This window comes from Carassius auratus, unplaced genomic scaffold (genome assembly GCF_003368295.1).
Source record: "Carassius auratus strain Wakin unplaced genomic scaffold, ASM336829v1 scaf_tig00015289, whole genome shotgun sequence".
Taxonomy (NCBI): domain Eukaryota; kingdom Metazoa; phylum Chordata; class Actinopteri; order Cypriniformes; family Cyprinidae; genus Carassius; species Carassius auratus.
The window spans coordinates 403,583-426,712 of NW_020524576.1; the positions used below are offsets into that span (position 1 = coordinate 403,583).

At 37.2% G+C, this 23,130-nt stretch overlaps 1 protein-coding gene across 21 annotated transcripts in view; it reads right to left on the minus strand.

Moving 5' to 3' along the window:
• Nucleotides 1-2,808: 2,808 nt before the first annotated feature.
• LOC113074657 (phosphatidylinositol-binding clathrin assembly protein-like) overlaps nt 2,809-23,130 on the minus strand; it is a 36,245-nt gene continuing 15,923 nt past the window's right edge. The window contains exons 9-25 of one of the 21 annotated variants that reach the window (XM_026247510.1): nt 22,991-23,032; nt 22,211-22,222; nt 21,551-21,636; nt 19,033-19,156; nt 18,776-18,906; nt 17,623-17,720; nt 15,963-16,112; nt 14,619-14,699; nt 13,250-13,357; nt 12,232-12,360; nt 11,979-12,009; nt 11,786-11,885; nt 9,402-9,437; nt 8,288-8,347; nt 5,750-5,854; nt 4,904-5,007; nt 2,809-4,194 (exon numbers count right to left, since the gene is read on the minus strand). In XM_026247510.1, the coding sequence (XP_026103295.1) occupies nt 4,915-5,007; nt 5,750-5,854; nt 8,288-8,347; nt 9,402-9,437; nt 11,786-11,885; nt 11,979-12,009; nt 12,232-12,360; nt 13,250-13,357; nt 14,619-14,699; nt 15,963-16,112; nt 17,623-17,720; nt 18,776-18,906; nt 19,033-19,156; nt 21,551-21,636; nt 22,211-22,222; nt 22,991-23,032 (1,386 nt within the window). In that variant the 3' untranslated portion in view covers nt 2,809-4,194; nt 4,904-4,914. The remainder of the gene's footprint in view (nt 4,195-4,903; nt 5,008-5,749; nt 5,855-8,287; nt 8,348-9,401; nt 9,438-11,785; nt 11,886-11,978; nt 12,010-12,231; nt 12,361-13,249; nt 13,358-14,618; nt 14,700-15,962; nt 16,113-17,622; nt 17,721-18,775; nt 18,907-19,032; nt 19,157-21,550; nt 21,637-22,210; nt 22,223-22,990; nt 23,033-23,130) is intronic. The other 20 variants (XM_026247513.1, XM_026247512.1, XM_026247511.1 and 17 more) reach the window with 20 other exon arrangements.

A 23,130-nucleotide genomic window follows, 5' to 3' on the forward strand; every position in this document is an offset into this window, starting at 1 on the left:
ATAAAAGGCGTGGCCATTCGAACTCTCATAAACTTTCACACACGTGCCATATATGTAATTTCATTAAATGTTCTCTCGGTGACAGCACAAAACATCATGTGTATCCTTTAATAAGCCACCTATTACGTATATGTATTAAAAATAAAAATCATCAATAGCGTCGTCACTGCCTTCAGTGCTGAATTAAACGTGCTTTTATGTAAATGAAATTAAGTCATATCGCTCAGAATAAACTTCTTAGACTTATTTGATATGATTCAAATTCAATAACTAGGGTCATCAATATTGGTAAGCCAGAAATCCTTGAACCAGGTTTATATTTTACGATGTATTAGGAAAGCTGAGTGCATTCTGAAAGATGCTACTCATCCTTTAAATGATTAGTTTGTCTTTATTGCCTTCTAGAAGACGTTATTTAATGCCCAGGGCAGAGAGAAACATCTATAAGAATTAAATTATACCTGCAGTAGGCTAATTGGATATCTGAATTAAAACACCAAGGTGAACGATCTGATTTGTCTTTTTTGGCTTTTGTGTGGTTTTATTTTTTAGTATGTCTGGTGTCAATGGTGTGGTCAAATATAATTTTCATTTATTATTATCATTATCATTATTATTATTATTAAAGTACGCCTCTGAAGGAAATATGATATGCTTAACTTGAGGTAACGAATGTTGAAAATTTAGCTCTTTAAAAAATGTATTATTTACCTTAAACCTTACCACTATTCGGCTGTCTTGAATGCAAATCAGTTTCTTTGATTTTTTTCTTATCGTTTTATAAACGCTTCTCTGTATCGTTCTGTGTCGCCCCCTGCTGATCGAGCTCACAGCAGCAGTTAGTTTCCTTTTTTACTTGCATCTTTTTGTGCATGCAAAGATTATACAATGCAGCTAATTGTCCATATCAGGTCCCCATATGTAATGAGAAGATCACAGTGTAGGAATCCACCATACAGAAGTTAGAAGAGGAGATCTTGGATCTTGTTTCCTTCAGCCCATGTAATGTGTTTCTTGCACAATCTGCTAGCCTCGGGTCCCATGACACCCAAAATATGGACAGGAACATAATGAAAATAAGCCTTGAGGAAACATCAGGTAATCCAAACATCCCTAATAATAGCAGTGTTCAGTCTAAAAATATAAAAAGACTTAACTGAACACATGGTGCTTTATAATTATTTTGCATCGAACTTTTATAACCAATAGATGGCATCATAACAGTAGACATACTGTAACAGACTAAAATACCAGGAGAAATCCCTACAATGAAAATGAAATTATATCTATTATCTAATCTAGTTGGGAAGTAATAATTTTGCATCATTACCAAAATATAATATATGCTCACAGTCAATCTTATTTGTATGCCTAATGTCAAAAATGAAAACATTTCTCATGTCAGGAATTACGTGACTCACATAATAATACCACACAAAACTATGATTCACATAGATTCTCCTTAAAATGACTGGATTTTGTCTGCAAATTTTTGCAGAGCACCTGTAAATGTAATAGTACTTTTATTTACCTTGCTATTTAAAAAATAGAGAATATGCTAAATGATAAAACGTTTCAAGACAAACTGAATAGTTCTATTTAATTACCATTCTGCTCTTTGCCAAACAATAAGATTTTCATAATGATTATAGGTACAAAACTTTAAGCTAATCATAAAACTCTCTCTCTACATACACACACACACACACCATGGCCCAGTATTAGCAGTTGGAGGGATGACTGTGAATGCTGCCACTGGCTCTGTTCAGCCCTCACTGAAGTAGAGGAAGTCATGTCATTATATCCACAATATATTAAAGGACAGCTGTGTTTTCATTACCGCTTGAAACTTCCATGTCCATGGCCTCTGAGTGCAGGCCTATATAGAGCTGACAGCTACACATACTACAATGATATTGGCCATCAAATACTTGTCATTAATCACCCATAATGCTTATTATTTTCCAGAGCTGGTTGATATCCCCTCCTGCCATTAGCAGAAGCTGAAGGGGCTCAACAGAGAAGCGATGCGACCATCTCTTGCAGCACAACTTCCACCACACCTGACTTTAGCAAGATGTTTAGCAGTCAGACCAATTTCCCATTCACAAATTGTACTACATTTAAAGACAATGCTTGCTCCACCTAGACACATTAAGGGTGAAGATGGCATCAATAAACAGTCATAAATTTTTGATTACCAATGAATGCATGACTTATGACTCGCTACCTCATAAGGGCCCTTCTGTGTTTTTATGTTCGAGATATTATCAGGCAACATACCCAGAAAGGATCTCTGCCAAAGGCGGCAAATCTTAAAAAAAGCTCTCAGTGGCACATAAGCAATGTGAGGTCTGTGGAAACCGTGTCTGTGATTTTCCCACTGCCATTTCCAGGCATCATGGGCTAGAATATAGATGACACAAGCAGGGATGAGGAACAGTCGCTGCCCTTGTTAGTGAAGCCAAACTGGAACCTGCTTTTATGTGTGTGAACCCGCTTTTTGTGTTAGTGTGAAGAGGCCGATGCATCTGGGCTCGCTGGAGCAGAAGCTGCTGTGAATGATGGGTAAAGCATATCCCCTGATGAATGACCCCATTGATATGGCCAGGAGACGACCTTTGACCTGCTGCAAACCGAAAGGTGGCCGGTTACAACAGAGATCATCAATAGAAAGTTTGAACCGTCAGTTTCACAGTCTGGAGAATCTTTTAAACAACACCTGTGAAACTCAGCAGTTGTTGGATAAAAATTGAAATACAGAAAGAAAAAAAAAATTGATGAATCAATATACAAACAAACACTCAGTTCTGTGGGATCTGCACTTTATTTGAAAATCACCCAAATTCTGCTTCATATTTATTTATTTATTGTCATTTAAACAAAATAGAATCTGCGGGGATGATGGAGTAAATATGATAAATCAATGGATAGGATCGCGCTCATATTCGGGCCACCCTATGTGTACCTCGATATTGGACAGGGCTGGTTTTATATACACGGAGCACTGATCAACAGCCCCCCCTTTTCATCACTCTACTGGACCTACAGCTAGACCCTACCAAACCCATCCTGACACCGACAGCATCCTGCGTTCCTTGCTCACATTCGCAGCCACAAACACACCCACAACTGTTCTCCTTCAGGATGGCCCGAAAATGAAGGCGACTCTGCACATTCAGGTTGAAAAGGCAGCCATATAACGGTCAAATGTAAAATTATGACATGCCAAACAGAAAGCAATACAGATCTTCCCCAAATGCAATGTCGCTGAATCACAAATGTAGTGCTTTGCTAAATGCTCCCTCACAAAAACCCACCCACCTCCCGGGGGACAGAACTGACTGTGTCATAATGATTCATATATTTTATCCTCTGTCTGTTACGAATGGAAGGCGGCGAGTGTTTGAGCTATAAAGAAATTGCACTAGACATAGAACTGTTTCTGAGAATACTTAGTGCTGTACCAGTCAGTTTATAAGTGTCCATTCCCCCCCCATTTATATGTTTTTTTTTTTTCATAATTCAGTCAGTCAAAATCTGAAATAAACAACCAGTCATACCCATATGAATGCATAATTCAAAACACCTCCCATAAGAAAGAGTAAAAAAAAAAAAGGAAAAAAGAATTTCTTTCATGTACTCAGTGGGTAAATCATAAATAAATACAGACAATACACAAGGAATGTCAACTGCAAACGTCATAAAAAATAGAAATAAAGTAGAAATCATGGTAGAAACCAATGTTAGAATTTCTAATGGGTGATCATTAAATCAGGTAATGCTTGATTGGTGATCGGATAAAGACAGAAGTCCACCCAAATCCCTCCATGGGAAAAAAGTGAAGCCGTGTTTGAGTGAAAACCCACCACATTCCAGCACTCGCGCTCTCTCAACACCCATTCGTTTAATTACAGATGCAGATTGGTACAATAAATGTTACAGCGACAAATTACAAAGTGAGCGCAGTGTCCTCCATCTCTGGGTAAAAGAGTCTTACCCATCCCGTCCCCACCCGTCATATCCCATAAAGCCCCTCCCACCCCTCCCTCTGATTCCTGTACAGGTTTGTACTGGGGCAGAACTCTCCGTGAGGAGTCGAATAGTCAACTGGAGAGAGATTAAAGGTTTGAGATTTGCCATATAATTCCTCCTTGGGAAGCATCCACCCTCCTTCACCTACATGAACTGCATCTGGAATCAAAAAAATGCATATTTACTGATACCATATAAGTGACATTTTAGATCGTTTTTGTATATTTGACTCATTGTGATGAATTGGACACATTATGGCATTTTATAACAAGTCCAGGATAGTCAGTTTGAATGTGTTTTTTCTTTTTTTTTTTGGGGGTATGATTGACTGACCATTCAAATTTAAATGTCACTAAATGAATTGAATATGCAAATGAACCAGTAAAGGAGCCAATAAATAGTGATATGAGTTTATGAAGCTGCAACTCAGGATAACTTGCTATAAAAATTAAAATGATTAAAACGTAAAGGGTTCATGTAACAAAAAGTTTCATTTGTACCAAAACCATTAACACTTAGAAATAAAACATGCACTGTACAAGTACAGCCAGATTTTTCTAAATCGCACATTCTCTGTACACCCAGCAAACACTGTCCTGGGTCATTGCTTCACAGTCGGAAAAGAAAAAGACTACCGGAGGCCATAACAATAACAGACACCTGCATTGAGTGCTCGTTTATCAGCATAAAAATGGTGCTTCTGAAGCTGAATTTACAAATCACATCATTGATATACATAGAAAACATTACTATTGCAGCACATGTAAAAACGGGGTAAGAGTTGACAATAGAGACACACAAACACTGTTAAAAAGCAAGAAGCACCTGTTGATCAATCAGTCACACACACAGCAGACACATGCTGTACCTAAAGACGGTCTAAAGGAAATCCTTCATAGACATCTGTGCAAAAGGGTCCTGTCCCGGAGCTCGGAGAAGACTTGAACTGGAAGGACTAGAGGCTGTAGAGAGCTAGTTCAGAAAGAACGAGAGATTGAAGGGGTCCGAGGACAGCCAGGAAACACACACACACACACGGGAGGAAAATTCAGAGCCAGACAGGCTAGAGAATAACAGAGCGTTTCAGAAAAAGAGGGGTATTTTCTTAGCCACCAAATTCCTTCTCGTTCTGCAAGGCAGACTACTGCAGAAATGAAACAGGGGTGGCGGGGGACAAGATATGTATTTCGAGCTGAGAATCTGGTGCAATGTGTGGAATACATATCCTTCCTCAGAGATGTGTGAAGACATCAATGCTAGCGTTCATATTCAGAACAGCAATGTGATGGCATATGAGAGTGAACGAACTAGAGTGCATTCTGAATAGAGCCCCCGGCATTCTAGAGTCGCTTCTAGAATACAGTCAGGGTTGAGCGGATGGCTCTATTACAAGAACGATGATGGGGCTGGATTAATGCAAAAACATTTATAAAAGCAGAAACCCATGGATGCTACTGTGCTCTGAAATGGACCAATTTGGATTAGGGTGTGGTCACATTAGCTAAATTTTATGGACCAAAAAGATGCAGAACTCACACAGAACCACTTTCAAAACTAGCAACTGTCTGTTGGCCAATCCAACTATTATTTTCATGCGGTCAATACAAAACTCAACAATGGTAAATGTGACCAGACCTTAAAACTTAATTGTAAATTTAAATGTAATTGTTTGAGGGTTAACTGATTTGTAACCTCACTGTGTGTGAGATCATACCTGTGCCCCTGAGACCGGGCCGAAGGGATTGGCTGGCCGCATCACAGGCTGAGTGTACATCATGGTGGGCTGGGTCATCATGGTCATGGAGCCCATTTGAGGGGTCTTGAAAGGAATAAATCCAAAGTTAAAGGAATAAAGAAACCAAGTGAGCAATGTGTAATGCCTGTCACAGCTGTTGGGACACAGCGTTTCTACCTGGAACTTTAAATACCAATAGCTTACAGAGTTTCTCTGTTGACATCATATTTTGTTTGGCAGTACTGAAACTCAGCAAAGAGGAATGTGAACCAGTCTGAACCCACTGTTCTCATCTGATCTGACTAGACTTATTGTTTAATTCCACCTGAGCAGACAGGAAAAGCTACACAAACTTCCTCTTGAGTTTTTGGAGTCTTCAGGGTTTTTGGCGCAACTCCTATTTTACTACATTAGTTCTAACTCTTAAAAGAAAAAAAGCTGAGTTACACACAAAAATTGGACTGGACGATCCAACATGGATAAGTCATAGCAGTTATGTAAGTGCAGATGCTGTTACTGAAAAGCGTCATTTACAGAGTGCCATTACCCCGCTCAGACTTGACTTTATGGCTTACTCAACCTTACTCCTCGGTTCTACTGAGCACATCGTATATCTCTAAAAGATGGCTAAAGAAATATGACTCAAATGTGATTATAGAAAGAAGCATCATGCCCAGGTTCCCCCTCAGATCTAATTAAATAAAAAAATTAAATATGAAATTTATAAAAAATCTAAAATTATAGTTTTTAATTCCAATGTTTTTTATTATCAATAATAACACTTATAGTTAAAACACAATTAGGTGTTATAAAATATGTCCTCCATGTTTAATAAACCAAACAAACAAATACATTTAAAATAACACATTGCATGACATCATAATAATTATAATTTAATTAAAAATAAATATTAAATGTATCGTGAATAAATTATAAGGTACTACATTAGGATGTACAACATGGGTCCTCTTTCATGTGTTATAAATAAAAATATTTATAATCCATATAATAATAAACCTAAAATATATAATTATTAGGGCTGACCTATGTGGATCATCTGCCAATTCATACAGTCGACTGATGATTAATATGAGGCAAGGCAACAACTTGCTGCGTGATGGAGCTTAGAGAATATCCCTAAAATTCAACATGTGGGGCAAAATGCCCTGTTAGAAATTGTGTCTCATATTTATATAGTTAAGAAATATCACACAAGCTGTAGGCTAAGTGTAATATCACACGAGTGCAAATGTGATACTCATCTTATACCAACAGTTCATTGAGAAGTTAATATGGTGTTATTTTAGACACAATGTTGTCTGCTAAATTTTGCAAACTAAACTATGAAGACAAATCAGAACTGTTCATTCCCGGAGGCAACACAGCAGCATTTCATTTTTTAAAACATGTTTTGATCGAATTTGGTGAACCATTTGGCGCCTTGAACCATTGGCCATAGTCGTTTGGATTTGAAGTGGCGCTGCACAGAGACTCGAAGCGGGACATCACCATCACACCGATCGGTGTATGACATTAAAGTACCGCGAAAGCAATTCAAAAGCACAAGGAGTCATCTGCTCTCTAAAGCTCTGGTGGTACTTTGATGTCACACACACACCGATCGGTCTGATTGTGATGTCCCATTTCAAGCCTAATGATTCAATGAACCATTCACAAAGAACCATTTACTCAGCCATTTGAACGAATCAAACGAATGAATAAATGACTCAATGACTTACTCATGAAGACAAATCACCACCTACTGGCAGCTTAAGATTTATAATTTAGAAAATAATTTAATTAAAAATAATGTAATATTTTCATTGTAATAATAATCAAATAAAGAAAATAAATAATTAAAGTTATAGTACAACCAACCGAAAATTATCATTTTCTCACGTGGTCCAAAAGAGTATATGTAATCAATTTGATCAAAATATTTCTTGCTGAACCTACTTTTTGTAATGTTTGTTTGATGCTTTGCACAACAATGTCTTTAAATTATCTTTTCAGAGTAATTTCTCCAAATCTAATTAATTAGATTAAACAACACATCATGTATTTAATTAGATTACAGCTTATAATCGCTCACCAGCCCTAATAATTATTATTAATAAAATAAGGAGCTACATCACATCTTATGTACTCTCTCATGTTTAATAAATAAACAAACACACACTAGACTATCCAGTCTTACACCCCCCCCCCCCCAAAAAAAAAAGGTTTTTCAAGACCATGCAATACACATGCCCTGATGCCCAGATTTTTTAAGCGTTCATAGATGAGAGAGCAATGTAGCCATCCCTGTTAAAGTGAACAATAAAATACACAAGGAAAAAAATAAACAAATCTCTAAGCGTCGGACTCTAGAGAGCCTTTTACTGTGTTCCACACTCTCACACTGCTCCGGTGGGGACTGACAGCATCACTGCAGCCTCTGAATATACAGGAGTTGAAAAGCTAATACTTCTGACACTGAAAGAGTGAGGGATAGACAAATCCACAGATTGCACTCACCACTGAGTATCCCATCATTCCTGTGGGCGTCGTGGCAGGGAAGGCCATGACAGAAGGTGCCTAGGAGGACATGCTCGGCGTTAGTACAGAAATACCACAGGTAAAACATCAACTTTTTTTAGCATTAAAATAACGATTCTTCTGTAAGAAATTTCCACTCGAGCAGCTATGAGATCACAACTGCTCCAGAAACACCATCTCAGTTTCCACGTTTACACACAGTGCTCCGCGAACAAGGGCAACTTTGTGCAAGTGGACTAACGGAACACTTTTTAAAAGTTAATTCACAAAAGATACTTTTCTCTTTTTCTCTTCATGGACAGCCGCTCACATCTGGGAAATATTAGAAATGCCTTTTCACACTCTAACCAGGAAGGAGATAAAAAGAGGAAGAGAGCAAGAAACTGTGTGTGGGTGTGTGTGTGTGTGTGTGTCCTCTTTGAAGGCAGAGTGATTAGTTGCAGGTGCAGGGCTCTGGTGGAAGAGAGAAGCTCTTTGTGAAGGAGCTGTGAGATTCTCAGTAAGGCCTTCAGTAGCCACAGACACACTTTCATTTCCACTTGTGCACCACTGAAATGTTTGACAGACTCTGAACGGCCAGAGTAAGCAAACAGCTCAGATGTGGAACAGTACGTACAGATGCATTTGACAAGAACAAACAACACTGCAAGAGTAAATATGACTAAATCATGCTGATGTGCTGATCAATCCAGCTCCGCATATCCTGTTTAAGAAAGTAATAACTCTCTGGAGGAAGCATTTCCATCAGAATGTTTCCCAAGGCACGTAACTTTTTGATTATCTACTTTATTGGACTTTGCACATTGTCCGGTGAACCCTCTGCTGGAAACACTAGGCCATTGATTCACGCCAAAATGACTACAGTTGTTTGCTGAAGGCAATAAACAAATGAAACCGATGAGAGGAAAGGTTAGAGGAGGAACGGAGCTGTCAGCCATGCAGAGATAACATCTGGTTAGATCAGCTCATGGGTTTCAGTGCCATTTTGGTCGCTCAAACACACACACGTCATAAATTGTGACCAAAGCAAAGACAGTGGGGTTAATAATCTCATGCGATTCAGCAAACTATTCAACTCCGTGTTTTGACTTACATATTGTGGGAAAAAAATGCCATCCTGTTTATCCCACTGGACGAGAATGGTAACACAACGCAACAAACACAATTAGAGTGCAAACAACACAATAACATCTCACATTCTAAACACAGACACAAACATTGTAAACACAGACAAGACAGAATACATTCACGCTTAAGCTCTGTTCCAAATGCTAGTGTGCTGCCTACCTACGGAACATTTTAAGGACTGCAGGCAGCAAAAACAGGTCCCACTTTATATCAAGTGGCCTTAAAGGGTTAGTTAACCCAAAAATGAAAATTATCCCATAAATTACTCACCCTCAAGTCATCATATGTGTATATGACTTTCTTCTCTCAGATGAATCCAGAGTTATATTAAAAATTGTCTTTGATCTTCCAAACTGTTTAATGGCACTCAGCAGTTTTTGCAGTGCATCAGTCCAAAAGAAATGAAATAAAAAGCACCAATTCATAACACACACGCTGAGTGCTATTAAACAGCCTGGAAGATCAAAGACGAATTTTAATATAACTCAGACTGGATTCGTTTGAAAGAAGAAAGTACCTACAAAACCAGTGTAAGCATTTTGCTACCCATGTGTGTCTGTACACACATGGGTGTGGAATGCTAATTTTATCACATGAAATGGAGTTTTTACTATTGTAAATCCTTTCAATACCGTCACTTCTAACGCCATCTTAGAAGGTAGCTGCCCATCTAGACAGTAGACAGTAGAATGTAAATCCATTTTTAATCAGGTGGTATCACTCATTCCTTACTAAGAGGCCACAGCAGGTGAAGTTTAATTCCTCCTTATCAAATCCAGAAATATGTAGTACTGGTGCCCCTCAGGGATGTGTCAGCTCACCATTTTTGTTTATTCTGTATTCGAAGTTTTCGGATGATACAGCTGTTCTTAGTCTGCTCACTAAGAACTCTGACTCATCCATTCACAGAGATGCTGTGGACAGGTTTGTGGACTGGTGCAACAATCATAAATTACAGATTAACACCTGTAAGACTGTAGAAATGCTCTTTGATCCCAAATCAATTGGTGACCGAAGCCCTGTGACGATACATGACAATAACATTACTCAACAAAATTCATGCAAGTACCTAGGCATTCACATTGATCGTGACCTGAGCTGGCAGACACAAGTAGCCACTGTGTGCGCCAGAATCCATCAGCGCCTCCACTTTTTTACGCAGACTGCGGTTGTTTGGTGTCAGTAAAAACATAATGTTAATTTTCTATAGGGCAGTAATAGAGTCTATCTTACGGTGTGGTATCACCAGTTGGTTTGGTAATCTGAGTGTCAAACTTAAATCACAGATTCTCAACCTGGTCAAAGTAGCGGGCAGGATTATGGGTCACCCCCCCCCCCCTTAACCCTCAGGAACTGTTCAACGAGGCTGTTCTTACTCAGGCAAAAAACATTCTAAATGACAGTTCCCATGTTTTGTGCAGCGAATACTCGCAGATGCCCTCAGGGAGAAGATACAACCGGTTCAAACATTCTTTTGTCCCAGTGTCAGTTAAGCTCATTAATGAGCAAATGTAGGGAGGTTTTTATCAGAACTGTAACATGTACCAGCATCTTTTTAAATTCGTACCAGAATTTTTAATATGTATAGCATTTGTAGTGTGTGTTCGAATGTGTATCAGTACTGTATTGTGCACCGCACTTTAACATGCACCAGCACTTTACTGTGCATTGCACTTTAAATGTGTAATTGTAATTGCAATGTACTTCAAGTATTGAAGCTTGATCCTCTTGCACTTTGGTTGGAGGTTCTCCGATCGCGATCGGCCGATCGTTAATGCGCATCTCGTCAGTGGAGCCGGTTCTCTGGTCAGTGGTTGGTTCCGTCGGGTGCGTGGTTTCACGTGTAGCGGCTGTTGCTACACAGAGCTGTTGTTAACGGAGAAGATGCGCCAAAAAACGCTGAAAATGAAGTGGATTTGCGCGTCTTCTCTATTGACGGCGGCTCTGTGTGGTGGCAGCTGCTCTGTGTGGGGTCGCGCACCTGGTGGAGTTGGCCGCTGATTGGTTAACCGGCTTTGCTGACGAGATGCGCACCCCTAACTTTGGTCCCCATCTGGTTGCCAGTTATGTACCCTCTCCTTTGTTGGATGTTTTATGTTTTATGTTGTCTATATGTTTTATGTCTGCCTATGCAGCAGTACCCTGTCTCTAAACCAAATTTCTCCCAAGGGAGACGAATAAATGAACTTGACTTGACTTGACTTGACAGTGAGGCAGCTCATTAGGGTTTGGAACAGAGCCCATGAGTGGAGGAACTCCAGCTATTTTCTTTCTATTAGTTTATGACAGTTGTTTCAGCACAAGCCTTGTTTTATTCGAGTCAGAGAAAGCACATATTGTTGTCCTCACCATGGTGGCAGGATTCCATGTTGTGGTCGGAGCCATCTTTGGTTGCCAGTTGTTTCCTCCAGTCAACTTCTTTTCACCGGGATGACTCCAGTGAATGTCACTAAGGAGAAACAGAAGAGACAATTATGATCAAATCGCTGAGATTTGAAGAGATCTCTGAATCAGAACTGAGATGAGCTGCGAACGTTCATACTTCTTTGTTGTTCCGTTTCCAATACCAAGATCTGGAAGAATAAAAAATAAAACTGGTGAGGAATGTCATTGTGAAATGCTAAATTCACTTAAAACCCTAAATCAATAAATAAAATGTTCATGATGGCCAATACCTGAATACAGAGTAAGGCTGCAAAATGTACAGGTCTTTTTTTTTTTTTTTTTTTTTTAAAATCATGCAGCCCTAATAAAGAGGGTAATTATATATTATATAACAAAACCAGGACACTTACTGCCCACAAGGTTGGCAAGGGAGGAATCCAAGTCATCGGAAACCAGTTTGCCTTGCTGTTGGGCGCTGGGCATCAGGCCCTGGTTGGAAGAGGCCACTGTGGGTTTCAGGATGCCACCTAAAATATCATCTTAAACAAACAGAGGATAGGGAATGGGAGAGGAATGAAAGACACAGACAACATACACAAACAGAAGAAGCGCAGTTAGGTTAGGTGAAGCGAGAGGCAGCCGCCCTCGAAACAAACATTGCAGGACCGAAAGTGAAAGAATCTTGTCAAGAAAAATCTTGTCAAGTCAACTCACCCAAGACATGCAGTGCCATTTAGTGCCATGCAAAGCCAGCGGCCCAAATAGATCAAACCACACAGTGAAAGGAGAGAAAAAGGACAAAATGAGGAACATCTCAAAACAAGACCAAGTTCATTATGGTCTGGGATCACATTTAAAGATGCTTACAAATTCAAGTCAAACTTCTGTAATACACTATTATTTCAATTTTAATTTTATTTTCCTTTGATATAACATGCAAATAAGACCAAGACTGTGTAGTAGGATGTTGAATTTTCAATTAAGAGTTTATTTCATAATTTTCTTGTTTTCAAACTGGAACCAAACCTGGGTCATCCATGGCTCAATGTTTTAGAGCCCTAACCCTTAAGCCACATCTCCAACATAAAACTCTCCGATTTTAAACCAATCTTGGTTTTAAATCAAAACTAAGACCAAACTAATTTTTGTTTTATGAGAAGCCTGATTTGTGTTCAAAAACCAAACAAAAGAGATCGAGTAAACAAATTATGATCACTTTTGTTATGAAAACAAACCTCTAGAATGAAAAGGGGCCGTATAATAGTTTTCACATGCTAGTTCCACTCTGTCAGCTTAAGTATGGTCCAACGAACGACTCATAAAGGCCCTCAAAACACATTGACCTTCAGCAGTGGGATGGATGTGAAGCATCACGTGTGGAGAAAAGCAGTGAGTGAGTCACAGCTACTGGGTTAACTTGTAGCTTACCAGCCGAGTCTGTGCTGCTGGTGGCCAACTTGTTGCCGAACACGGAGTCAAAGTCGACATTAAGGCCTGTTGAACTGGGAGGCTGGGCGGCGGGAGGAGCAGAGAACCCTGTGTAGAAGGAAATAGGGTCAGACTTAAAAACCCACAGACAGGTTCACCTACACATATTTGAGGGCTGGAAGAATGACAAGGAACAGCAATTTCAAAACAGTAGTTAATGTTTTCTTCAAGCTCACATGATGCATAATGGCCATTAATAATTTAAATGGATCGATTCTGTTGTAGTCTATAGACTTCCAAAAATGTCAGCTGTTTGAATGGGTTAGCCAACGGCAACAGACTCATGCTTCCCAAAACATGTTTGCATTTACAAAACCACATTTAATTCCTTTTCATCAATATACCAGTAGTTTGAAGTAAAAAATTAATAAATAAATAAAGGGAGTTATATTTATATAATTCTTATATTCTTGTTTCAATTAAACTAGTTACATGTTATGCAGACTGATTAATCAAATTAAATCTTGCATATTAATATTTCACTGAAGGTGTGTTATTAACTAAAACTAACAAATAACTTTTGTTAATTGAAAAAGCTTAAATAAAATGTAAATATTAGATGAAAACTATAGAAATACTAGAAATGAACCTTGGCAACTAAAAAAAAATTGGTTAAAAAAGCTGAAGTTCTAAAAATCATTAAAAGTTCAATAGTAAAAAAACTTAAAAAAAAGACAAAGACATGTAAAATTAGAATGAAGAGAAAATTAATACATACTATAAGAGTATAAATACTAAAGAAAACACAAGACATTGTAAAAAGACAAAAACACAAGCACACATACGTACATATACACACATATATATATATATATATATACACACACACACACACATCTATATATATATATATATATATATATATATATATATATATATATATATATATATATATATATATATATATATATATATATATATATATATATACACACACACACACACACACACACACACACACACACACACACCTATATCTATATCTATATCTATATCTATATATATATATATATATATATATATATATATACATATACATATACACACACACATACATATATATATATATATATATAAAACATTGTGCTAAAAGTAAATAAAATTGACAACCCGCTTTAAAATAAATAAATAACCATGAAACCTGACAATAAAGGTTGCAAACTTGAACTGCAAGCCAAACTGACTGAAAACATAAACCTGTTTCTACCAGCTCAACAAAAGCGCAACTGCAAAAGGAAAGAAAAGACCATGCACAGCTGAAGGATACAGAAAGAAAGAAAGAAAGAGAAGCCGGAGAGACGGCACCTACCTCCGAATAGTCCAGCTACAGCGGAGGGCTCAGCGTGGAAGAGAGGAGTGCTAGGGTAAGCAGCTGGAGAGCAGAACGAGTCTGACAGACCCAGAACAAAAGCACAGGAGAAGCAGAAATGGGAAAATTAGTGAAGAGATACAAAATTAATTAAATATAATAAAACAGGGGGATGTAAAGCATGAATACTCTATATTCAAATCAAAAGGGTTGAATCGAAACAAATTAAGTAAAAGAATAAAAGGTACTAAGAGCAATTTGGGGTAGAAAAGCACTCAGAGGGGAAAACACGGGGTAACGGGATTATGTTTCCTGAGCTCAGAAAACATACATCACATTGGGACGTCTGTACCTGGCAGGAAGCAGCCCATCCGAGCAGAGGGCTCGACGGGTGATGCAACGGAACAGCTTGAATCAATAAAGGGATTGTAATTGTCTGGAGAACCAAGAAATTAAACTGATATTTTGGAAAAACATTAAAACTTAACACTCTAAGAATGGGAAAAACTAAAAAGAGTAAAAGAAAATTTAAAAAAGGCAGCAAAGCACAACCAAGCAAGTTTTTGAGTAAAGTGGTCCAGAAACAATTGTACAGACCTTCAGAAAATCCCCAAAAAGAAATTAATTTAAAGTTCAGTGTAGACAAAAAGGACCACCAAACTCAAATAGGGTACAAGTATTTTAAGCAGTTAATTTGTACTTTATAACAGCCATTCTCACTCTTGATCACACTCATGTATTCATATTAGACCTGCATTACTCGATCATAAAAGCCAACTAACCATAATACAGCTGTACAAACACAAACACCCTTCACAGCAGCAACAAACCATCTGTCTGTCACGCTCTCAAATATGTTATTGTTCGCTCTGAGAACATAATAAATAAAGTCCCTAGTGTAGAACAAACTCACAGAAGCTAGACTTCCTTTATTGCTTCTACACAATCATAGAAAGGCATGCGCACACTCACAGTTTAATATTTCAATTACTGGTATTGTAATGTTACTAGATATTATTATATAGTAACACTGTATACAAACAAATACAACAATTACAAACACTTTCAAATGCATGTAAAGTTTTATTCATTTAACTATTTTTTAAACATAGACATTTTTCTGTCTATACTGCGCATTCCTCATTAGGACTCGACTCGACTCGACTCGTATCAGAAACTTTAAGGGTCTTTAAGGTCAGGCTGGTTCTGCCCAGCGGGTTTTTGTGCACTTGATGCGGTGGACCATTCAAGACAAAAATGAGAGTGGAGGGAAAACAGATCGGCACACAGCAGGCAAAAGAAAATAAACAATGCACTACATGAGAGAAAAGAACAGCCGTTTACCACAGAACATTTCATGACTGGGTGTCCTAGAGGAAAAACTAACAGCATCTGAAGACACAACAGGCAGATGGACAGGATCAACAATTTTTGTAAGGAAAGGATTAAAGTTTGGAATGGAGTCGTCAACAGTCTCTGTAGACGTGAAAGGATCTACACGGCCAAAGACAAGACAGAAACATAAAATAACAGGAAAAAAGGTTAAAGAGAGAGAGAAAGCATGCAAACACAGACTAATAGACAAATGAGATGGAGACTGTTTGGTCTAGACTTAGATGCTTTCAGATCTAACTAAACTACCAGACTGAATGAGTGAATAACTAGACTGAACATTTAAGACTGAATGAGACATCCAACATGGGATGCAATTAATATGTAACATTAAATCAAAAGCTAAATGGATAAGAATGATTCTTTGAATCATGAGAATCAGTACAGAATCATTGGAATCAGTAGAACTTCAGTCTGATATGAAGCTTTAAAGCTGTACTAAAATCTAAAATATATAAATAAACATAATATTTTATTAATATTTAATAATAAATACATTTTATTATTAGTAAGGAAATAAGATTTATACACAATATAATAAATCAGCCCCATTAATAATTGCTTTATTTGTACAACTGGGGGGGGGGGGGGGGGGGGTTACTAGGTTCAAAAACCATTAACCTGATTTAAAGACATAAAGGTGCGACACGGGCAACATTATAAAATATTATTTAAATTAAATTTTAAAGTTGCAATTCAGATTTTATGTACTGAAATATTTAATTTAGAAAAAGAAAAAGAAGTTTCATTTGATGTCATGTTTTCTTAAAATAATTTTTCACAAAATCCAACGCGAAGTTCAAAAACATCTCTGAACATCTCAGTATACCTCTCCTGGCTATCATTTTCACTATGAACATGTTAAAATAATTTTAAAGGATTACTTCTCACAAAAAAATTAATTCTGTCATCATTTACTCACAGGTGCTGTTCAAAGACTTGGAATATATTCTTACAGTATATACTTTTACAAGGCTTTTTTGGATCCGTTTGGAGTATGACGGTTTTAATTTGCTTCTATTATATGCAGAAGTGTGGCAAAATTTCACATTTTGTGTTCCATAGAAGAATGAAGCTCATACAGGCTTGGAACAACATAAGGATGAACAGAATTATGTTAAGATGAGCTATTCCTTTAAGAGTCAGAGGACATGACATCAGAGCTGTTGGACAGTGTACAGCCTACAGAAATCTCCACAGAGCTCCAAGATAATACATCTGCGAAGGCTGCTGAGCGTTTTACACAATATAATCTAATAAACGCTGAAAGCTGCAGGCTTTTTATGGTTCTGCCCGACTAAAATCAGAAACCAAAATTATATCAGTTCCGTCACGTTAAATATCAGGTTACACACCCTATCAGCACTTCTGGATAAAAAAAATGTGACTCTCAATTATCAGACTTTACAGATTAGATGTTATTCAGACAAATAAGATGTGTGCAACAACAACATACTTTCTTTAGGCGACAGTATCTTGGATAAAAATCAACAGGGAACATTCATTGCTTCAGTTTTGATTACAGAGGAGAAGACAGTGTTGATTTAAGCTCGATTTCTTTGAGATGCATATTAATGCAGATTTGTGAGTTCCTGTGGTGTGGGCCGCTCACCTCCCCATGTGTTGGCTAAAGGCAGGCCAGTGGAGAGAGGCAGGGAGGGCTGGAACGTGGGCTGCAGGTCCAACAGATCGTTCGGCACCTTCGGAGTACTGGAGCCAGACATGCACCAAGACAAACACAGACACACACAGAAACTGCATTAATGTCTTCCATTAAACGGCAGTCTAAGGGCCAAGCATTTCACAGTTATATAGCAAAGACAAACTTGGCACGTTGATTCAAAGTGTTAAAAGTGGAGACTTAGAGAGTTGAGGGCAAATTTGCATGCAATCAATACCTTCTTCACAGCCAAATCACACACTTACAGTGTAAACAAGAAAACCAAAGACTTTAAACAGATTATTATTTTTTTTAATACACAAAGCTGCACAGTTTCAGGACAGCACAGATTACTCTGATTTAAACAAAGCCCTAACCACAAGTATAATGCAATAACGATGCTCTCCTTAGTAAGCACCATTAAAATCATATGCCCCCATTTCTCCTTGGATGATGACGTCATCATTAAAAGCACATACACCTGTAACATACTGTAATCGCTGAGTATATCTAACCATACTCATGTAGTCCTGCATAGAGCCTTAATACATTAAAAGCTGAACATTGATGCCAAACGTTTTCACATGTGCACCCATGCACCAACTGGAAAAATAATCACTATCAGCCGTGCATCATCAGAACAAAAAGAATGTGGGATCAATCATCAAATACAGAGCAATTAGTTCTGCCCACACAATCGGACTGGCTGAAAAGCAGTCATTTGTAATCAGCATAAAACTGCATTTACAATATATGACAATGCAATGTTTCATTTTGATTTGTACTTAAAGATATTCAAATATTCATATTTTGAGAATATTTTAAATGCCATTTGTTTATGTTAGGACCATGCTGAATTTTCAGCATCATTACTCCAGTCTTCAGTGTCACATGCTCCTTCACAATTCATTCTGATATGCTGATTTGGTGCTCAAGAAACATTTCCTATTATCATCAATGTGTTCACACACTGCCAACACATATTTATGTCCAAACACCATGTGAAAGTGATTTTTGCATAATAGCTGGCATTTAAAGTGTCTTTGATGTCAGTGTCAAAAACAAACCCCCAAACTTTTGAACAATACATACATAAAACTATTACCTGTTAATGAAGCTGCTGGGTGTAGAGAACAGGTCAATGGCAGGGGTGGAACTGATGGTGCCTGTCGCTGTGGAAACGGGAGATGCAGCAGTCGTGGAGGGCTTCTTGGACAGTTCCATCAAGCGCTGCTCCTGATGGAAGAATCAGACCGTGTAACCTTGTTAATTACTTTGCTAATTGAGTATGCGCCAATGAAATGAGCTGTTTAACAAAACAAGAAAACTCCTTTCCACTCTTTCATAGATGGTGTTACATACCTTAAGAGCTCTTAATAGAGCCTGCTCTTCCTCCAGAGCTGCCTGCTTTTCCCTCTCATCAACTTTGGTGAAAGAGATTCCCGTGTTGGCCAGGGAGGACACCGCATTGGATAGTGTACTGGCTCTGTGTGGAAAGACAGCCAGATATGGAGTTAGAATTGTTGCCTCATTCCAAATAAATAGATTATGATCCACCAGTGTTGAGCGTAACGCATTACAAGTAACCCGAGTTACTTAATCAGATTACTTTTTTTCCAAGTGACTAATAAAGTAATGCATTACTTTTTAATTTACAAGAAAATATCTGAGTTACTTTTTCAAAAAAGTAACGCCAGTTAATTGTTTTCCCATTTATTGACTGAAAAGTCTCCTGTCTCCATATTGGGTGAAATCGGAAGTAGGGGTGTGCACGGATTGTGTACACTTTTATTGTGTGTAAGCTTGTTCAAAATGACGGAAACAATAAATGTTGCTGAAAAATAACGTCTGTCTCATTAAACTTAATTTAAATAAACGAATATTGGTTTTTTTGTGAGCTCAAATATTGCGAATGTGATATTTGCGGAAAACGCACATTCCTAATCGGAAGTACAGAGATCTGTTAATCAACACAAATTTTTCAAAACCCATTATATTAACTAATTTCTTTGCTGCTCACCTTTGATGATGCAGTTAAAAAAAAAATTACATTATATTAGATAAACTAATAATTGTGCTTGTTTTGTTTTGTTTTTTTATTGCTGAAGAGTGTTGAACCTTCTTCTCCGGTGTTCTACTGTACAGACGTGAATTTAGATTTATTCATTATAATTTTTGGTGTGAAAGGGCTTTTACATTAAATAAATATAAAGAGATTTACAAAAATTTTAACATATTGACAAATAAATAGAATGAGATCCACAATCAGCAATGTAACCTATTACACAAACTCGTATGTTTATCATGAGATTGAATCCAGTTATTAATTAGTCAGTTACTTATTGACGCGTTTCTTTCCATCTTGAAAAACATTACACTTCCATAACACATATGTATCCAGTATAGCGTTGTTCCCATAGCCCATCTTTTTTTGTTCGTTTGTGTTTTAAAGTACTGTTTTCTTTCATTATCAAAGGCATGTAAAATATTATATGGTCTCTTGGCTTGATACACAGTCTAATGGTATAATGAAATCCAATTTTAAACATTTAACTGTACAATTTTTTTTTGGCCCCTTAGATTTCCTATTTGAGCCAACGCAGATGAATGAAGTTATTTCAGGAAGAGGCCGCCCTGATTGTAAAGTAAAATGTGATTGGTTACAGCCAGAGTGTGTTATGATTGGTCAGCGAAGTGTGGCTGTTATCTGATTGACTTGAGTAGACTGTGGGGTGAAGTCCACACATTTGTGGATTGTCAGCATCTTGACGCTAGAAATGTTTCAAAATCCACAAATAAACAAGAAGCGATTCACAAACGAATGCCAGGTAAAGTTGTTTTTGTGACATACAGATATTTGTGAATGAGTTTTTTTATTTAAAAATCTCAGTTTATTTGTGAATTTAATTCATGTTTGTGAAATTCTAAAATTATTTGTGGATCTCATTCTATATATGTCAACAGGTTTATTTTTTTCATCCTTTTTTTTTTCGTAGATCATAATTGTTTAATTGGAACTATTGAACAATTCCATCTCCATAGGCAGAATACCTGATCCAATAAACATACCACTGTTGAATTCGCTAGGGTTGCATAGGTGGATATCACTGCTATCAGCATGAGCACAGGGCACATTTTTACTGCTTCTGCTACAGGAACCCAGTTTGACCCAGTACTTCCGCAAATATAGCCAATGTTTGCAACGCTTGCATTTTAGCCATTAAGCCAATATCTAAACTGCAAGTCATCAAATTCCTGTACATTCCTCCTACACTTAGTTTAAACACAGTAAACTGATTGTTTTAGAAATACTTGTAACATCTAAATAAAATGACCACTTTCAAACCTTAAAATCACATTTCCTCAGATCAAAATGTAATACTTCAAGCAGATTAAAATATTAAACTTAAGAACTCAATTACACAACTTTACAGAAACATGACAGGCCACAAAACACACAAAGTTAGACAAAAAAAGCAAAATAATGTACTGAAATACACATACATTAATCAGATTTTTTTTTTTATTACGTAAAAAGTAATGCAGCTTTCTTTGTCCCATTGAAAGAATAATTTAATAATGATTTGATATAAGAATATTTATATCCTGCTAATTTAGTAAGTAAATACTGATTTTATAGATGGCAACAAAAATGCAGTTTTTTTACATCATAAATATAAAACATAGCTCAAAACCCCCTTCACTTAGAAAAACTATACAGAACTTTTAGCCTGACACACAACTCCCTGAAATACCTCTCTCTCCCACACATGCTCAGCACATCCAAAAGTCGCACACACTTGTTGAATGCAGAGCATGAGGAAAGCAACCACCTCACACACTAGAATGTTCAAAATTAACTGCATGAAAATCACTGTACCTGCTGGCGGCCGTTGAGTCCTTAACCTTTTTCCCCTCTAATGAAGCCAAATGCTGCTCGAGGGCATCCAGGAGGCTACTGGGGGCCTGGAGAGATGGAAACATTCCTTTACAGGCTACTAAACACGCACAGACAGACACAAATATACATGCGCAACTTATGTGAGTGACTGATTTAATTAGGGACTTCTGACTACTTAAAATCTTGAAGAAAAAAGAAGAAGAAAAAAAAAAGGATTCTTTTCTGAATAATATTGTTTTAGTTGTACATGATGTATTGAGATTACTACTTTTCAAATGTTTGAGAAAATGTTATATTATAAAATATTTGGCATGATGGAAATGAAAATAATATAGAATCACTGTCACTTTTATATTTATTAACAAAAAATATAAATTGTTCACATAGATTCTGAACAAATGGACAATCCAATTTTTAAAACATCACTTTTATATACTATATAATACTACATATGCAAAAAAATATATATATATATATATATATATATATATCTCAAACATACTATGGACAAAAAATTTATTCTTAATAGAAGAATCACTGCTGTGCAAAAACACAGATAGCATGCAAAGTCAGATAGCATGCAAAGGTACAAACCAAAGACTCTAAACACAGAGAAGAGAGTGAGATGCAGGTACTTACACAAACTGTAAACTGAATACGGAAAGATAAGGAAAGATACAGAATATAAAGGTGGTAGTTTAACAGAGGTGTTTTCAGAGAATTTAAGAAACAAACCAAATAAAAAACAAACCTTTAATATAAAACCTATAATTGTGTAAAATTTGTGTTTTATGTAAATAAAAAAAGATACAGATATATTTAATACATACAAAAAGTCTTCTATATACATATAAAAAGCTAGGATCAGATATAAATGTTTAAGAATTCAATGAAAACCCCATATTTATAGAGCACAACTCTGAAGTTTGAGGGGTAAACATGTAAAAAGCTAGTTTCTGAAAAGTAAAAGAAAACAAATGAAATTAGATTTTAAACCAAGATCCGATTTGGTCTCAAACCTGTAAGCTGCCCACAGCATCACACCTTTATGTGCTGTATGAATCAAACATTAAGGACAGTTAGAATAGTTTCCCCCACCAGTGTCATGCAGAGATGTCCGCATGCGACAAGCACTGCAGCGCACTGCAAAAGCAAATTAGTTGCAGTTCTAGAACTCTCGGATTACTTTTCCTACAACTCAAGTTAAGTATTGAGATTTCTAGGTAACTGCAGGTTAGAGAGTTCTACAACTTGCACTTGTTTGGATCTAATGTAGCCGTGCCAAGTTTGGCTGTGGAGCTCAAGCAGTGTCTTGCAAAATAATGGGCAGAGTGACAAATAAGTCACTGACAGGCAGAAGGGAGAGCAGTAAGTGTAAGTTTTTCCTTAAAACCAAGGCCAATATATTTGTTGCCTCACCTGTGATAGGTCTGGTATGTCCCCTCGGTCAATTCCCACTTGCTGTAATGAGCAGAAAAAGCTGGTTAATGTGTGTCTCATTTGTATTGGCACATTACATAATCGTACATAATCAGGGATCCCCATAGTGCAGGTTATGC